Here is a 15,153-nt window from a genome sequence, read left to right on the forward strand (position 1 = left end):
GTCCTTGCCTTGTCCTACCTTGCTTGCAAAGTATCACAGTGCCATAAATAAAGAATCCTTCCTAAAAACTATCCTTCACTTGTCTGCATAAACCTCTACTCAACACTCACCTCCAAGACTGATCACCAATGCACAGGAAATCCTACATTTCCTTTACTGTGGATTTCAGGCCACAGACCTCGATTAAACACTCATGAGCTTCCACCAGAACCAACCATTTCCTTTTCCTTTCCCACACCAGATGACATGCTCCTGCATTACCTCACATTTTCTGCAAGTGTCTTTAGAGGAAGAAAACGAAGACAAAAAAGCTAAACCAACAGATTTAGCTAACATTTCAGTTTGATAAGGTAGTCATCTGGCAGGACTGTAGGATCAGCGAGAATGGAGTATTTACTGTTTCCCCTTTAAGAAGCATAAAGGATGTCACTTCTTCTGGTTTATGTAACTGTCTTTCTGAAACAAGATTATTTAACTGGCAAATACAGTGGATTTTGTAAGAACTAGAAGACCTTCTTCAGTGATGTAACACCTTCCTAATCTAATCCAGCGTGGCCTGTGGTGACTATTATATGTTTTCTCATAAATTTATCACAAGAAGCAGAATTTTGGCTCCTGATACACATGGGCTATCTCATCTTTCTTTTTTTTTTTTTTCCTTTTTGAGAGGGCTGGTGGGTAGCAAGATAAAGAGAATAAGAGATTATTTCACAGAAAAGCACACTCAAGCTGCAACCTTGAAATTATAAATTCTATCTCCAGCTCTTCTATCAACTCACATTAATGTTTTGGAACCCCTTAGGAAGCAAAGTTTCATATCTGCAGGAGTTGGTCTCTTTTTCAGCATCTATATAACAGATAACTGGTAACTTCCACAGGTCACTTCTGGCAGAGCTGCAAAACTCTCAGTCCAACTAGGGCAAACCTGGCAGTTTGCGTTTTTGCCACAGTTTCTCAGAAAACACCTACTAGATTAGGTAATTCTGTAAGTTACACTGATTCATCATAGCTGTGACATCTTCTATGGCTTAGACCACACAGAGAGGTTTACAACTGCTGCTGCATCAAGGGTGGAAGATCTGGTCTTCAGTTCAAATAACAGGGGCTCATTTTTTTACTTCCTGGATGAGATTGAGATTTCCCTTGGAGACAAAACAATCAAGAACTGCCTATGGTGTGAGAAACAACCAGACCAGTGCTTCCTCAGCCAGGAACGAACATCTCAAATCTGGATGCATGCCCTTTTCCTTTCACCACATAAATAGCAGTAAAATATTTCAGCAAAATACATATTTTGTTGCCCTTTGTGGTTTGGTTTATGAAGAAAAACATCCATTCTCATTTAATGGGTATCTGATGTCAGTTTTGACACCATGATGTCAGTATGACAAGCTCCAGTTCCCACCATGACGAACTCACTGTTGTGTTTCCTTCTTGCCTGCAACTACTTAGGGGAAGTTCTCTCTCCTGCCCTGTGTGTACTGACGTGCTGACCACACCAGAGTTCAGATCATGGTGGTATCCCCCAGAAGGCATTTCAGTAGTAGAAGCCACATTTCACTGCCTTGCTACAAACATTGGGGAGTTTGCAGCTTTTTAAGTTGTCAGACATACACTGGAGGTGTACAGCATGGACTAAAAGCCCATGGGTAAGGATTTGGGAAGCCGTTCCATTATTTTTGCTCTCTCACCATGACTTTTCAAGGTTTGAGGTTGCCTGTACTGCATATTACAGTCATTCTGATGCTTACAGACAAGGAAATCCAAGGAAAATGCTTATTAAAAAAAAAAAAGGTTTATTTTTCTTTTCTTTGTAAACAGATAAAAAGGGATCTGTACAGCTGATACTAAAATAAATTTACTTTGGCCTTGCACAGTGGCTTTTGTTCATATAACATGTAATGGAAAAGCCAATTGACATTCTGTCATTTCTGTTTCAATAAACTGAACTCAGTGATGCCGCCCTCTAGAATCTGTGACAGCTGATGTATTTCCAAAATAAACCAAGGAACTAAATTTATTTGCAAACAAAGATTACCTCATTCTGGAAGCCATGCTAAGCCTTTTTTTCCCCCTCAACAACTGGTACAAGGAAAAATGTTAAAAAAATACTTCCAAACAGTTAAAGATCAAAAGGGAGACTGTATTTCACAGGAAGCTATATTTCACGGTGGAGAAAAATTAATCATAGGTCGTTTCAAATGTTTTAAAAATAAATTAGCAGCTCTGAAGAAAAACAGCATACTGGCAAATAAGACAGGAATTCAGTAAGTAAAACATAGTAATTATGAATGGTATGATAATATTCCAAGAAGAAAAATTATAATTAAAATAAAAATTTGAAACTTTTGTATCATCATCCACGTAAGCATCTGAAATCACATTAAAATAATTAGTGGATGCATGTTTTCGTAAGTCTCCCGTAAAAGGAAAAGGATGCCAATCACCATTTCTTGGACAATACAGAAGAAAAGGTGCTACAGAGAGCTGTCAGGGCACCGCGGGCTGCTGGGCCAGGAGTGCCGAGGGCTCCCCGGCTGGGAGACGGCAGGGCCTGGCAGCCAGGAAGAAAGGAAGGAAGGAAGGAAGGAAGAAGGAAGGAAGGAAGGAAGGAAGGAAGGAAGGAAGGAAGGGGACAGCCTGCGGCTGCCCTGTCCCTGAGCTAGCCCTGAGCCCAGGGAGCCAACCCTCCGGGATGCGCTCAGGGCCCCAACATGGATAGGAAATCCCTGTGAAGGTTTGAGGAAGAAACGCCGGTAGCTGCTAAGACTAGACACTTTTGCTATGTAGAGATGTATCAGTATTGAGCAATACTGGGCTGGATAGGAACCTAGGTACGCATTTCCAAAAAAGCAAGAGAGCAATGTGAAAACAAAGATCTTCATTAGACAATAGGTTTCTGTCTGCATGAGATTTTAATTGGTTGGCATAACTGTAAAAGCTTCGACTGCAGGATGAGTGTGTGTTCATAACAAAAATCAGGCACGTTCAGTGAACCAGCAAATAATACACAGTCACTAGCATGGCTATTAACCATCTGCGCAGATCTTTTGGTGTAATAAAGTTGAACATGGAAATTTAACAGATGGGGATATTACTCAGAAGCACATTTTATGTTGCATTAAACATGTAAAGTGCATTTCCAATTAAACTGAAGCATTTGCTTACAGCCAAAATGCCTTATTTTTGTTTACAGGTGATCTCCACCAACCTGAGTCTTACTCTGAAAGGGACATATATATGCTATTCAGTAAACAGAATAATACTGTGTCTGTATTATTTAAGTAATTTCACTTTCTACTATCTCATTAGTATTTTGCTTTGAATGTAATACACTGGCAATTACTCTCTTTACTCCTTTATTAATATTTTAAAACTATATCATCTTGTTTTCCTCAGAGATACAGGAAGCAGCAAAATGGAACAAACCCATCACTGATCTGTTCTGTTACTGTATTTTATGGTACAGCCCAATGCATTACGGAAACTTTTTGAGAAAAAAGAAGAGCAGGGGTTGGTTTCTAAATGTGCAGTAACACAGTGCTTCTGTTCTTATAGTATCCCCCAAGTTGTTTGTTACCTGTATATGTTATTCCTGTGCAACCTCTTCTGTACATAAAACTTTACTTACAGTGTTTATCTTGATAGATAATAATTTTTAAAAACCCCTGTTCTTTCCATTCCCTGAACATCTCCCCTCTGTTCAAACGCCTTCCTCTGTTTTTTCTTCCTGGATGTTCTACCTACAGCTAGCTGATTGTCCTCAGGTAAAAAACTGGGCTTGAGTTTCCATTAGTTTATTTGGAGGAAAAAAATGCACAGTGCTGAGCTGGCGTAGTGGGAAAAAGAATGTACGTGGAGCAGAACTGAGAGGAAAATAGAGGAGAGACAACTTCCATTCCCTCAGGGGTTGTACTTCTGCCTTTTCCATTCCCTGCTGAAAATGCAATTCATTTCACTGTCCCACAGTCTTATTACCTCACTGTTATTTTTATCTGTATCACTGTTCCTTATTATTTGTCTTGTTCTAATGCCTAGATACCTCAGCCAAGATCAAGACTGTACAAATATGGCCTGAATCTGCCAGTAAGATATTGCAAATTTTAATGCAAGAGGCAGGAATAAGAACAGAGAAAGCAAACATTATTGTTTCAGTTCTATGTAGAGAACAAAACAGAGAGAGACTAAGGGAGATGTGCCTGCATCTGGGAGTCTAGCACCAGTTTGAATGTCCCACTGTTCCCAAAAGAGATGGCGGATGTGACAGCCATGGTCCTCCGGAGGCTGTTGACACCCAGCTGGGAGTACGACTGGCTGCCTGCGTTCAGGTAACTGGATGCCTGTGGTCAGCCCACTTGAGGCCACTTGCTCAAGGTTGCTCGAGGAGCGCGTAGCAAAGCTGCGCTTGAACATAAATCCCATGAGCTCCAGTTCACTGTCTTAATCACAAATTAATTCTTCCTGTTTTCAGCTTCTCTTTTTTTCTTTCTCCCAACCACCTACACTACTGCTGTTACGAAGCAGAATATCCTTTCCTGCTTTAAATTTTTCTTCTTTCTGTTTCGATCTTTGTTTTTGGCTCCTGTCCCCCTCTCTCGCCCAGCAGAAGGCTGAACGCTACTTCGGTTGGAGGCTGTGTTATATAATGTTCGCCACCCCTTCTGCGCTTTTGTCGGCATCTCCTCCCACCCCCAGCATGCCGAACAACTCTAATGTACTCCGAAACACAGGGATCAATAGCCTTTGCAATTTTGTTTTAGCTAGTGTGCCGGTAGCTGTTGGTAGACGTGCAAACAGGTGATGTATTAAAAAACCCATGTCTATGAAATACCCACTCACAATCAGCTCTCCAAATTAATTACATATGTGTGGAAGAAACATTCTTCTAATTCGTATTAGATGTGTTCCCCTTTAAGAGTCATGTTATACATTTATTTGGGGCAAGATTAAGTAGAAAAGATTGACCTTCTTAACACACTGTATTATTCTTTACAGTCACATCTTTCTTTCTTTTCCTGACATTAAGAAGTCATTCAATTTCTGTGTTGACATTTTTATCTTCTCTTTATATCCTTTCCAAAACCCATCTTATTTATTGAATTTTTGCTGACAAACAAAAGGATGAGAAAGAAAAATGACATAAACCCCCACTTACAGCAAATGGCAAGGGCGTGCTGTATTCCTTTGATGCAGATGAGTAACTTTTTAGCATTCATTTCTCACTTTGCTACCGTAGTTCCACTGTCTTTTCCTTCTGGTTCTGCTTTAGTTCTCTTCTACCCAGTATTTTGGACTCATCTGTTTGTTCTGACATTTCCTGGTTTTTCATTGTTTGTGGTTGCCCCTTCTTTCCTTAGAATTAGTCTATTTGATTAATTTTGTCTCCAATTCTGTTTAGTCTCTCTGGCAACCCCTTCAGGTATTACTTTGCTATGAAAAAACTGTATGTAGAAGAATTTCCTAACTCCACAGCTTCTGTAGTTCATCAAAGTATCACTGTCACTGTGACATTTTTTGTTTTACAGTACCAAATCTGGACGAATCCATGTTACTTACCTACATAACAACCACCTGGTGAACAAAACTAGTTTTAGGGTTGGAGCATCTTGTCCTAATGCCAAGCTCCATGGCCTGTGCTGGCTTAGCTAATGCAGAGCCATCAGAACAAAGATTTTCACGAGAATGGGCACTAGTGGATGATGAGAAAAGGTATAATGATACATACCTCTTATTCCACTATAGGAAGACAACTTCTGAATACGCGCTTTTTTAGAGCAATGCTGTGAACAGCGGTGTTGTTCTTTGTCCTTAACGTATCTACCATGTGGCCTCCATAATAGATGCAGACTGCAGGAGGAGTGAAAGGGCTTTAACTGCACCTTTTCTGCAGATCGCATATTGCATGAGCTGGTCTCCAGCCAGGCCGAAAGGTTGGGCCAGGTGTTTGGTGTACACTCAGCAAGCCTCTCCAGAGAGCTTCACAGCTGCATGATCATGGGCCGAGGAGTGCTGTTTTGGTTCGGTGTGCTGCTTTGGTCTTCTAATAAAATGTCCACACCAAGAAAGCCACTGCTACCAAAACATGGCTGATGAAGGCAGTGGCTGAGCTTATGCAGGTACATCCTCACCTTGAGACTACCTATGAAGCAGCCAATGAAGATGACGGGTGATTTCATCACACTTTGAATCTAAATGTGGCTATGGAAGAGCATATGGCTGCACAGTTGTTTTTTGAGGTTTTTTTTCCTTCCTCTTTCTCCGCGCAGACAGTTGCTGTCGTTTTCACGAGATGAAATGTGCACTGGTGTTGAAATTCACACATACTTTCCTTTAGCAGCCCCAGCCAAACTTTAAAGAATTTCTAACCACTGTGGGGCTTTTTTTAGAAGATATTTGATCATGATTCTTTTAGTAGATTTAGTTTTGAAAATGAAGTGATGTAATGAATTAAAAAAAAAAAAAAGCCAGCCACACAGGACTAGGAGGACTACTGTTTCACGCCCAAAGAACAACTGTTGAATGTTTGTTCTGTTGAGCTTTTACAAGTGCAGTCTTTTTCAAGGAAAAACCCAATAAAGTAAAAAGATCTGCAGGCATCCCTTAAGGGGTCAGGCCCTCCTCTGGGGTGCCAGGGCTGGGGAGCCCGGTGAGCACTGGGGTGCCGCGACCGGCAGCGGGATCAAGGTTTGTAAACGGCCGAGGAGAGGAAAACGACCTGCGACAGTTCACGGCTGCGGCCAGACCCAAGGCCATGGGGGGAAAGGCGGACGACGACGCTCCCGTGAAGGAAGGAAAGGCAGTGCGCAAGCCTAAGCCGGCCCCGTGGGGGCGGGGGGTGCCGCGATGGCGGCGGCGGGCCGGGGCACGCAGCCGTTGGGCTGTGGGGGGAGCCGGTGCTGAGGGGAGGGACGCAGGGAGCCGGCGGGAGGGCAGGTGCGGCTCTGGCGTCCGGGGGAAGGGAAGGGAAGGGAAGAGAAGGGTGTTCTCCCGGCCGGAGTGCTGGCGCGGGTGGCGGTTCCCCCCCACCCGCCGCGGCTCGCGCCGAGTAACGGTCCCTCGCTCGCGCTCTCCCGGCCGTTCGGGGGCGGCCGTTGGCGGCCGGACCCGACCCGCCGCGTGCCGAACCTGCCCCTCCCTCCCCCCCCGCCCCGCCCCGCCCCGCCGCCTGCAGACCCACGCACACGCAGTCACACACGCACTCACCCACACACGCTCACTCACACGCACACGCCGCCGGCGCGGCTCCGGACCCGGCTGGCGGAGGGAGGCGGCCACGTCGGGTCACCTTCCCGGCCGCCGGCAGCCAGAAGGGCGCCCTCGTCGCTCTCTTCCCCCTCCGCCGCCATCCGTCCCTTTGGGCCGTCCCCGCCCCGGGTGAGCGGGTGCCCCGGGCCGGCGCGGGCATGAGCTGCGCCGGGGGGAGCGTCGTCCTCCCTCCCGGGGATCCGCAGCGAGACCCCGCCGCCCCGCTGGAGCTGCCGGCCGGAGCGGGGGAGGCGAGCGGGGAGACCCCAGAGGAGGGAGAGAGCGGCGGCCCCAGCGCCGGCGAGGGCCGGCGGGGCGGCTCGGAGAGCGGCCGCGCCGAGGCGGCGGCCGCCGCCGGCGACAAACCCGAGACCCGCTCGGTGTGCAGCAGCGAGAGCGGCAGCGGCAGCCACCCCGGCGGGGCCGGTCCCATCTGCAAGATCTGCTTCCAGGGCCCCGAGCAGGTGAGGAGAGCGGGCCGGGCGGGCGGCTCCCCGCGCTCAGCGCGGACGGACCGACCGCTCTCACACACGCCCCCCTGCGCTCCCGGAGGCGGCAGGCGGCGGGGAGCGATCAGCACCAGGGACAGGGCTCGGCACCGCCTGCCCGGCTCCCGCCGCCGCTCCTGCCCGGCCCCCGCCCCCTGCCCGGGCTGCCCGGCAGCGGGGCGGAAAAGTGGCCGAGTGCTGCTGCCGGCCGCCCGGGGGAGGCCCGGCCTGCCCTCGCAGCCCTGCCCGCTGAGCGGCGGCCGGCGCCCTGGCGGGAATAGCCCTCCTCTCTGTCGGCGGCGAAATGGGTGTAGCGAGCCTCAGCTGCTGTACGAGGTGGTTGTGACAAACGCTTGGGGCAATTCTGAGCCGGCGCAGAGCTTTGGGAAAAAATCAGAGATTTGCTATGGCTGGCTTGCACACCGTGCGTGTTCTTGCCATCACGCTCGCTGGCTCTCCCCTCAGGGACTTTAAACAATACGAATTTCTCAGGTGTCTGTTAGACTTTAAAATGAGAGTGTTAGCTTACAGGTGATGTTGAGAAGACCTCCAGGTATCTTCTCTGTCATTACATTACCGGGCACAATACCGGCAATGGATCCATAACTAGCGTTTTATAGCTTGTCTTGTAGTTTAGCTAAAAAAAAAAATCTTTTCAAGGCAAGAAGAGAATAGCCGATTTATGTAATACAGAAATATGTGAACTACTGGGGGAAGTGTTTGCTTACATTGAGGTCCTGCCTGACAGCTGGCTAGCTGGACAGCGCAGAGCCCTGCTCCAAGAGCACGGTTCTCTGTGACGTCACCCATTTCTTTCCTAGTGATGACTGCAAATAACTGTTGGAGAAACGCATCTAACTACTTTCGGTACCGTCTGAGGTATTTGAAAGGGCTAATGCTACTGTTGTTTGATGCATGGTAATCTTTCACTTGTTTCAGAAATGTACATATGCATGCACAGACAATTATCTGGCTTTGACTTGTTAGAAGCACTTAGGTGTTTTTAAGACAGTTTAATTTTTGAGAATTTTTATAGCCAAAAGTACATGTTTCTTCACGTATTGAAATTGAGACCAGTTCATTGTTACGGACCTGTGAATATTTTGGTATTGAGTATACATGTACATAAAAGATTCCTTTAAAATTAATATTTCTGTGCTGCCTTTTCAGGGTGAATTGTTAAATCCTTGCCGCTGCGATGGGTCAGTACGATACACACATCAGCTTTGTCTGTTAAAGTGGATAAGTGAAAGAGGGTCATGGACCTGTGAACTCTGCTGTTACAGATACCATGTTATAGCAATTAAAATGAAGAAGCCTTGCCAGGTAATTTGTTTGTTTGTTTTTTAAAATATGTGTTTCCAGTCATTTTAAAAAATATGTGTTTCATTTTTAAAAACAAAATGGTACTTAGGTTTATTTCAAGGTTTTTGGAAAATACAGCGGAAGAGCCTATATGCTTCACCGGTTAGCACTTGCACCCACTTGAAGTCAGTTTTTAAGACCAGTAACATATTAAAAGATGGAGTAATTTGATTCTGTTACGTTATTCTAGCTTTTGGCTTGCCATACAAATAGTCTTCAGAGGTTGTTAGATTCTGTAATTAGAGAAGTCATACATGACAGAACAACTTGGATCTCCCTGATTCACTTTCTAAACTTTAAACATGTCTTTACAGTTTGTTAAAGACTCAGTGAGATGTTCATTTCATTCATTCTTCAAGCTTGGGGTCCAGAGGAGAGAGGCAAAGAAAGCTTCTGTTGCCTGTGTATTCATCTACTGTAAAAAAGTAAAAGGAGGTGACTTTTCAGTCCTGGCACAATCCAGAGTAGCAGTACACTCTTTAAGTTTTGTCCGCCAATAGCTGTTTCAGAAGCTGAAATGTGCAGTAACATTTTTCACAGCTCCCTTTTAACAGCATCACAACATGCAGCTGGAAGTTAGAATATTATAGTGGTAGCATGTTCAGGGAGCGGGGAGGGGAAACTCAAAGCTTTAGCAGATCTGTTAGGGAAGCCTTAATACCACTTTGCATATCAGAATTCTTTAGAGGCTTAAAATTCCATCCAAGAAATTGTATTTCATACATCTGAGAAACGCATTTAGTAAGATAATTGTATCTTTTTTTAGTTTTCATCCTATGAGCTCAGCGATGATGGAACTTTCAAAGGCCAGAGCACTCGGGTCATTTTTCTGTGCCTGAGTTTGATTGGAGTTTTATAGAAAAGACATGCTTGAATAGTAATGGCAGTTGTGTGAGCGTGATAAGCATTCCTTGCATGTAGGATATCTGAGTATTTGCTTACAGCTGTTCAGATTAGGTGCAAATACTTTCAGAGCCAGTTGTGACTTCAAGTTTTTTCTTTATGAATCCACAAAGGAAACTTTTGATAAGCCTTCCTGAATAGAACCTTTATGATGTAAAAAAGTCACGGATTTGTAAAACGCTCCAGAAAATGAAGGTGGTAGATTCTGTTTCTCCATAGACTTTATCTGGTAGTTTGGCATGGGATTCTGTTTGATCCTTTTGGCTTTTTTTAACCTTTTAAAAATCTCTATTTCCTATCCACAGCAATCTCATCCTTTTCCTAGCAAATGTTATATCATTATCAACAGTTTGCAATGACAGTCTCTGAAAATAGCTTTTTGACAGCAAGGGCACGACACAGTTGCCTGCAAAGAGGCATCTAGTACTATTTGAGATGTCCCAAGGTAGCCAAAATATCTACACAGGATAGCAGATATGACACAACTTACGAGAGACACTGGAACTACAGCTGGAGGCCAAGTGGGATATTAAAGGACATCTGAAATGTCATTAGACACCTATCTGTGGACAACAGAATCAAGCCCCAGTTTGAAGAACAACTATTCAATTTCTGTGGAAAACAGAAGCAAAGAAGAAAGAAAGTGTTAGTAGGTGACACAGTAGACAATGATGTTTGGCCAAGCTACAAGTGAAGTAGAAGGAAACAGAAGAGCCAAAAGTTAAATGCCATATCTCTTCATGAGCTGTGGTACATTTTTGGGGAGAGAGGCGGAACTAGATTCATGTTTCTCCTTCGATAGCTTAAAAAATACTTGATTTATTCTTAACCCTGTCTTTCATTCTTTATGTAAATTATTTAAGTCTGTCCTTTTTTATTCTTGACAAAATAGCATACAAAAAGATTTCATGGAGTTGCCTACTGAAATAATAAGTTAGATATGCATTCCTAGGGTCAAACTCCTGACACCCAAAAGGTCGCGCATCTCTTTGGAGGGACGCAGTCGTACCTTTCTCATTCTCCAACACTGAATATTCCTCTTGTAGTTACAGAATCTAAAAGGAACTCTGAAAACTGCAGTTGTCTGTGTATTTTTATAAGGCTCATCAGTCTTAAAATGCCCTCACTCCTTTCCCGTATTCTTGACTATAATAGTATTGGCCATTTTTAACAGCTGTCTTGGTTTAAGCTTTTGGACAGGTTCTGAATTATTGCTTGACTACACAAAAGCCTTTTTTAAGGTAACTTTTTGGTCAGGCTTGGTAAAAATCTAAGGGTTAGACCGTTTCAATATAGAAGTAGTCTACAACGTCTTCACTGAGGTAGCTAATGTACCTAAGTTCCCAAACAAGCAAGACTTCTTGCATTACATTAGATACAATATTTGGACAGCAGTAGTTCACTCTCTCTACAACTAGTAGTCTGCCTCAGTCCATGTTCTCAGAATTGTCTCTACCGGTCTTTTACTTAATAGATCTGTGTAGGCAGTGTCATAAGAGAGAAAAAGGATGCTATTTACCAAAATAACTTTTTCTCAGGTGAATTGTCTATGCAGATTTACACCAGCTCCTCAGGTTTACTTTTACCTCAGGTATTTATGCAATGTTACAATGCTTAAGGAGCTAAGAAGTAGGAGATTTTTCTATGTTTTCTTCTAGAACGTTGGAATAGATGTGAATATTCCATTTAATAGCTAACATTTGCTATGGTTTCTGTTGCTTCATGGCAGGGAAAGTAATCCCAAAGGGGGGCCTCTTTGGAGGCAGTACATTCAAGGAACAAAATTTACTATGGTAAGTGGCTATTCCAGTAGAAATTTTTCCAGTGTCACTTTGTATATTTCAGCAGCTACTACTTAATTCACTTTTAAGAACCCAATCCTGGGAACACATAGAGTTTTAATACAGCAATAGATCTTAAAACACAAAAAATAATAAACTAACCAATGGGCTAACAGTGGAAGATGAGTACACAGACAAATTGATGATGTTTGATATGGTGTTTCACAGAGACATGCAATTTGAGCCTTTTTTTTTCAGTATCCTTCTCAGGATCATATCAGAAAGACATACTTAACCTTGCACTAGCCATCAATGAAAGCACATGTTCACGTTGATGGACTTGCTCCTTACAGCAGGGTGGAATTTGATCCAATAATAGACAAGGTTATGTTAAGAAAGAACTGGAAAAAAACCCAAACTGTAATGAGGGGAGATGGAACAAATATTGGTTTGGGCAGGGAGTTTTGGAAGGTTTTTGAGACAACTTAAAAAGGAGGGAGAAACTTTAAATGTCTGACTTGGAAATTAAACCCACTTAGAATTACATTTTAGATTAACAAAGAGAAAGAAAGCACAAGCAGAAATATTTTTTATATTGGTTTGTTAAGCTTTATAATTTGTACAGATTTCCTTCCTAAAGGAAATATAAACAGATTGCTTTATTTTTATTGGTGCTATTTCATTATTAAGCTGTTAGTAAATTAGGTCACTGGACTTGCAGTTAAACATGAATGTATTTTGAAGAATGTCAGTTCTCTTGTAAGTTTCAGAAATAACGTTTAAAAGTGGAATATAGTTATGCAGAGGTTCAGAAAATATACTTTGGTGCTAAAACCCATAATTTCTATAGAAGTCAGCAATAAATATATTTAGAGAATAACCTTTTCTAGACTGTTACTGTAGTCTGTCATAAAATAGTATTATGTTAGATGTTTAATATACCCTGCCCTTCTGTTAATTAAAATGTTATATTCTGGTACTTTAGGTGAACTAGACCCTATTCCAAAAGTAATACAGTGTGCTAATTTAAAAGCTAGTTGCATGGCAATTCAACACCTTTTCTGACATCAGGAAAATCACAAAACAGACAGTTATTTAAAAAAGTAAATTCTTAAGTGTTACGTCTGATTTTTGAATATAGACGAAAAAATAAAGGTAGTACTTAGTATTATTTAAGCAAGTATCTAGTTACTAGAGGTAGAATGAGGCTCATGAGTTCAGTGGTTTTCAGTGGCCCAAATTGTGATTATTAACATTTGAGATATTCATCATAAAAATTACTATGTTCAACAGTTTTCGTGAATTACAGGTTCAATTTTTCAAGCCTTGTTAATGTGAGTAGTCCTCACTCCTTTGAGTAATCTCACTGATATCAATTAGATGAGCATGAGCAAGACTTTGTAGCAGACTGCACGTATGAATATGCACGTTGTATTAAAAAGTGCAAAAGTCAAGTTCTTCAGATACTTCAGTATGGAGGCAAGTGACCAGAAAAAATGTGTAGTAAATGTTTAGTAAAAGTTATTGCTAATGATTATGGTCAGCTGGATGAAAGCATTTGCTTTTTGCAGGCATAACTAAGAAGGGGAAAGAGAGAAGGCTCAAATCTCCAATTGTACTTTTTAAACTACACTATGTGCTAACCACAGTCTACTAATGTTGCTGCTGTTACAGTGCTTGCAGTGAAGATCCAGGAGGATACATTGTGCTATTCACTGTGTCAACACACCCAAAGAACAAAAAGGATTGTCCCAGTCTTGGACAATTTACAAAGAAGTTTGAACAAGAGATAAGGGACAAGTCTATGGGGATGTATAAAACCAGTGGTCTCTGTACAATAACCGTTTTTAATGATCATTGAGTTTTTTGGCATCTCAAATGGGATGAGTTTTAAGATGCTTCTTGAAAAGCAAATAATGAAGCTTTGCAGGCACCCTTTGTATGTGAAGGCAGTATGGAAGGGCTGTTAGAAAATAAAATACTTGGCTGAGATAGGCACCATGAACTGAAAAGAGATGAGATTCAATGTCTGAGTAGTCATTAGAAGTTAATGAATATGTCAGTAAAAGCCTGGAAGGACTTTAAAAATCAAGTCAAGTCTTTTTTATTTGATGTGATGGGGAAGAAAGGAACCAGAATAGCGGAGAAAAAAGGGCAGTAACATGGTCAAAGTAGTGGACTAAAAAAAATTATATTTGAAGCTGTCTTGTGGTCGCTGAGAAAATTACATTTGTCATGAGCTTAAAAGCTGTGTTACAGTAATTGAGACATAAGATGAAAGTGATGATGAGAAATTAAATTTTTATATATGAATAGTTTTAGATATGCCACATAGAAAGCACCCGCAAGTTTTAGAAATATTGTGAACAGGAAGATCCAAATAGATATTTAAATTTAAGATAATTCCTGGGTTACAGAACAGATTCATGGACTGGAGGACAAACCCATAATGCTTGAGGAAGGCTGGGACATGAAAATCCTAGAGATTTTAATGAACTTAAATGCATGGTAAGATCCATACAAAAGGTGGTAGAAACAGATGAATATTTTAGTTTTGACAGGAGACAGAAGTCTGAAACAGGAAAGTAGATCTGTCAGTCACCAGCATAGATATAGTAATTGTACTTCTCACACTCTTTCTTTTCCTAAGCATTTACTTTTGGCCACTTCTAGGGAGGAGTTACTAGACTAGATAGACCTTTTTATTTGATACACTTGTGAGTCATTTCAGTGATATGCACTGGGTAGAAGCTGGTGGTTATGATCAGTTCTAAGTAGTGTTCTTAATGAGTTTAGAAACAGAAGGATAGCAGGGCTGTTGGAGAGGCCAGTGGTGTCAAAGTTGTGGGTTTTTTCTGTGGTGGGAAAGGCAAAATACATTTCCCGTGTACTTTCTAGGAAAGATCTGAAGGTGAATGAGAGACTGAAAAAGAGAAGTGGGGTAAGCAAGTGGATCAGGAGGAAGGACAAAATGATGTCACTGGTGCAAAGTAGAGAGATTATAGAAGAGATGACGGTAAAAATTTCACCATTGACAGAAAGGACAGAGTTGCAAAAATAGAAGGCATCAGAGAGAGAATGCTAAGGGGATAATGAATTTCATGTTGTATTATGTTTTCTTTGTTTTCTTGTAATTAATGCACAGAGAGACTCAGATAAAAGGAGTAGAGAGTTGGAAAATAAAGGCAGCAAAAAGGTGTGGAGACAAAAGTCAGTTAAGCTTGAGAAATACATTTGGTTAGCCATTCAGATGAGAGAACAAATTTGTCATGGGACAAGTGAGCAGGCCACTGGTGGACTACTAGCATCCTAGGAGCAAAATATGTGGCTGTTAGCATACAGAGCTGAAGGAGTGCAAGATGGACATTACA

The 15,153-nt window shown here is 42.3% G+C and overlaps 1 protein-coding gene across 1 annotated transcript in view; it reads left to right on the forward strand.

Annotated features, from left to right (window-relative positions):
- Nucleotides 1-7,378: 7,378 nt before the first annotated feature.
- Nucleotides 7,379-15,153, forward strand: part of MARCHF11 (membrane associated ring-CH-type finger 11) — a 32,577-nt gene continuing 24,802 nt past the window's right edge. Inside the window, exons 1-2 of the mRNA XM_075495642.1 lie at nt 7,379-7,709; nt 8,904-9,059. Coding sequence (XP_075351757.1) covers nt 7,404-7,709; nt 8,904-9,059 — 462 coding nt within the window. The 5' untranslated portion in view covers nt 7,379-7,403. The remainder of the gene's footprint in view (nt 7,710-8,903; nt 9,060-15,153) is intronic.

This window comes from Mycteria americana, chromosome 2 (genome assembly GCF_035582795.1).
Source record: "Mycteria americana isolate JAX WOST 10 ecotype Jacksonville Zoo and Gardens chromosome 2, USCA_MyAme_1.0, whole genome shotgun sequence".
Classification (NCBI taxonomy): Eukaryota; Metazoa; Chordata; class Aves; order Ciconiiformes; family Ciconiidae; genus Mycteria; species Mycteria americana.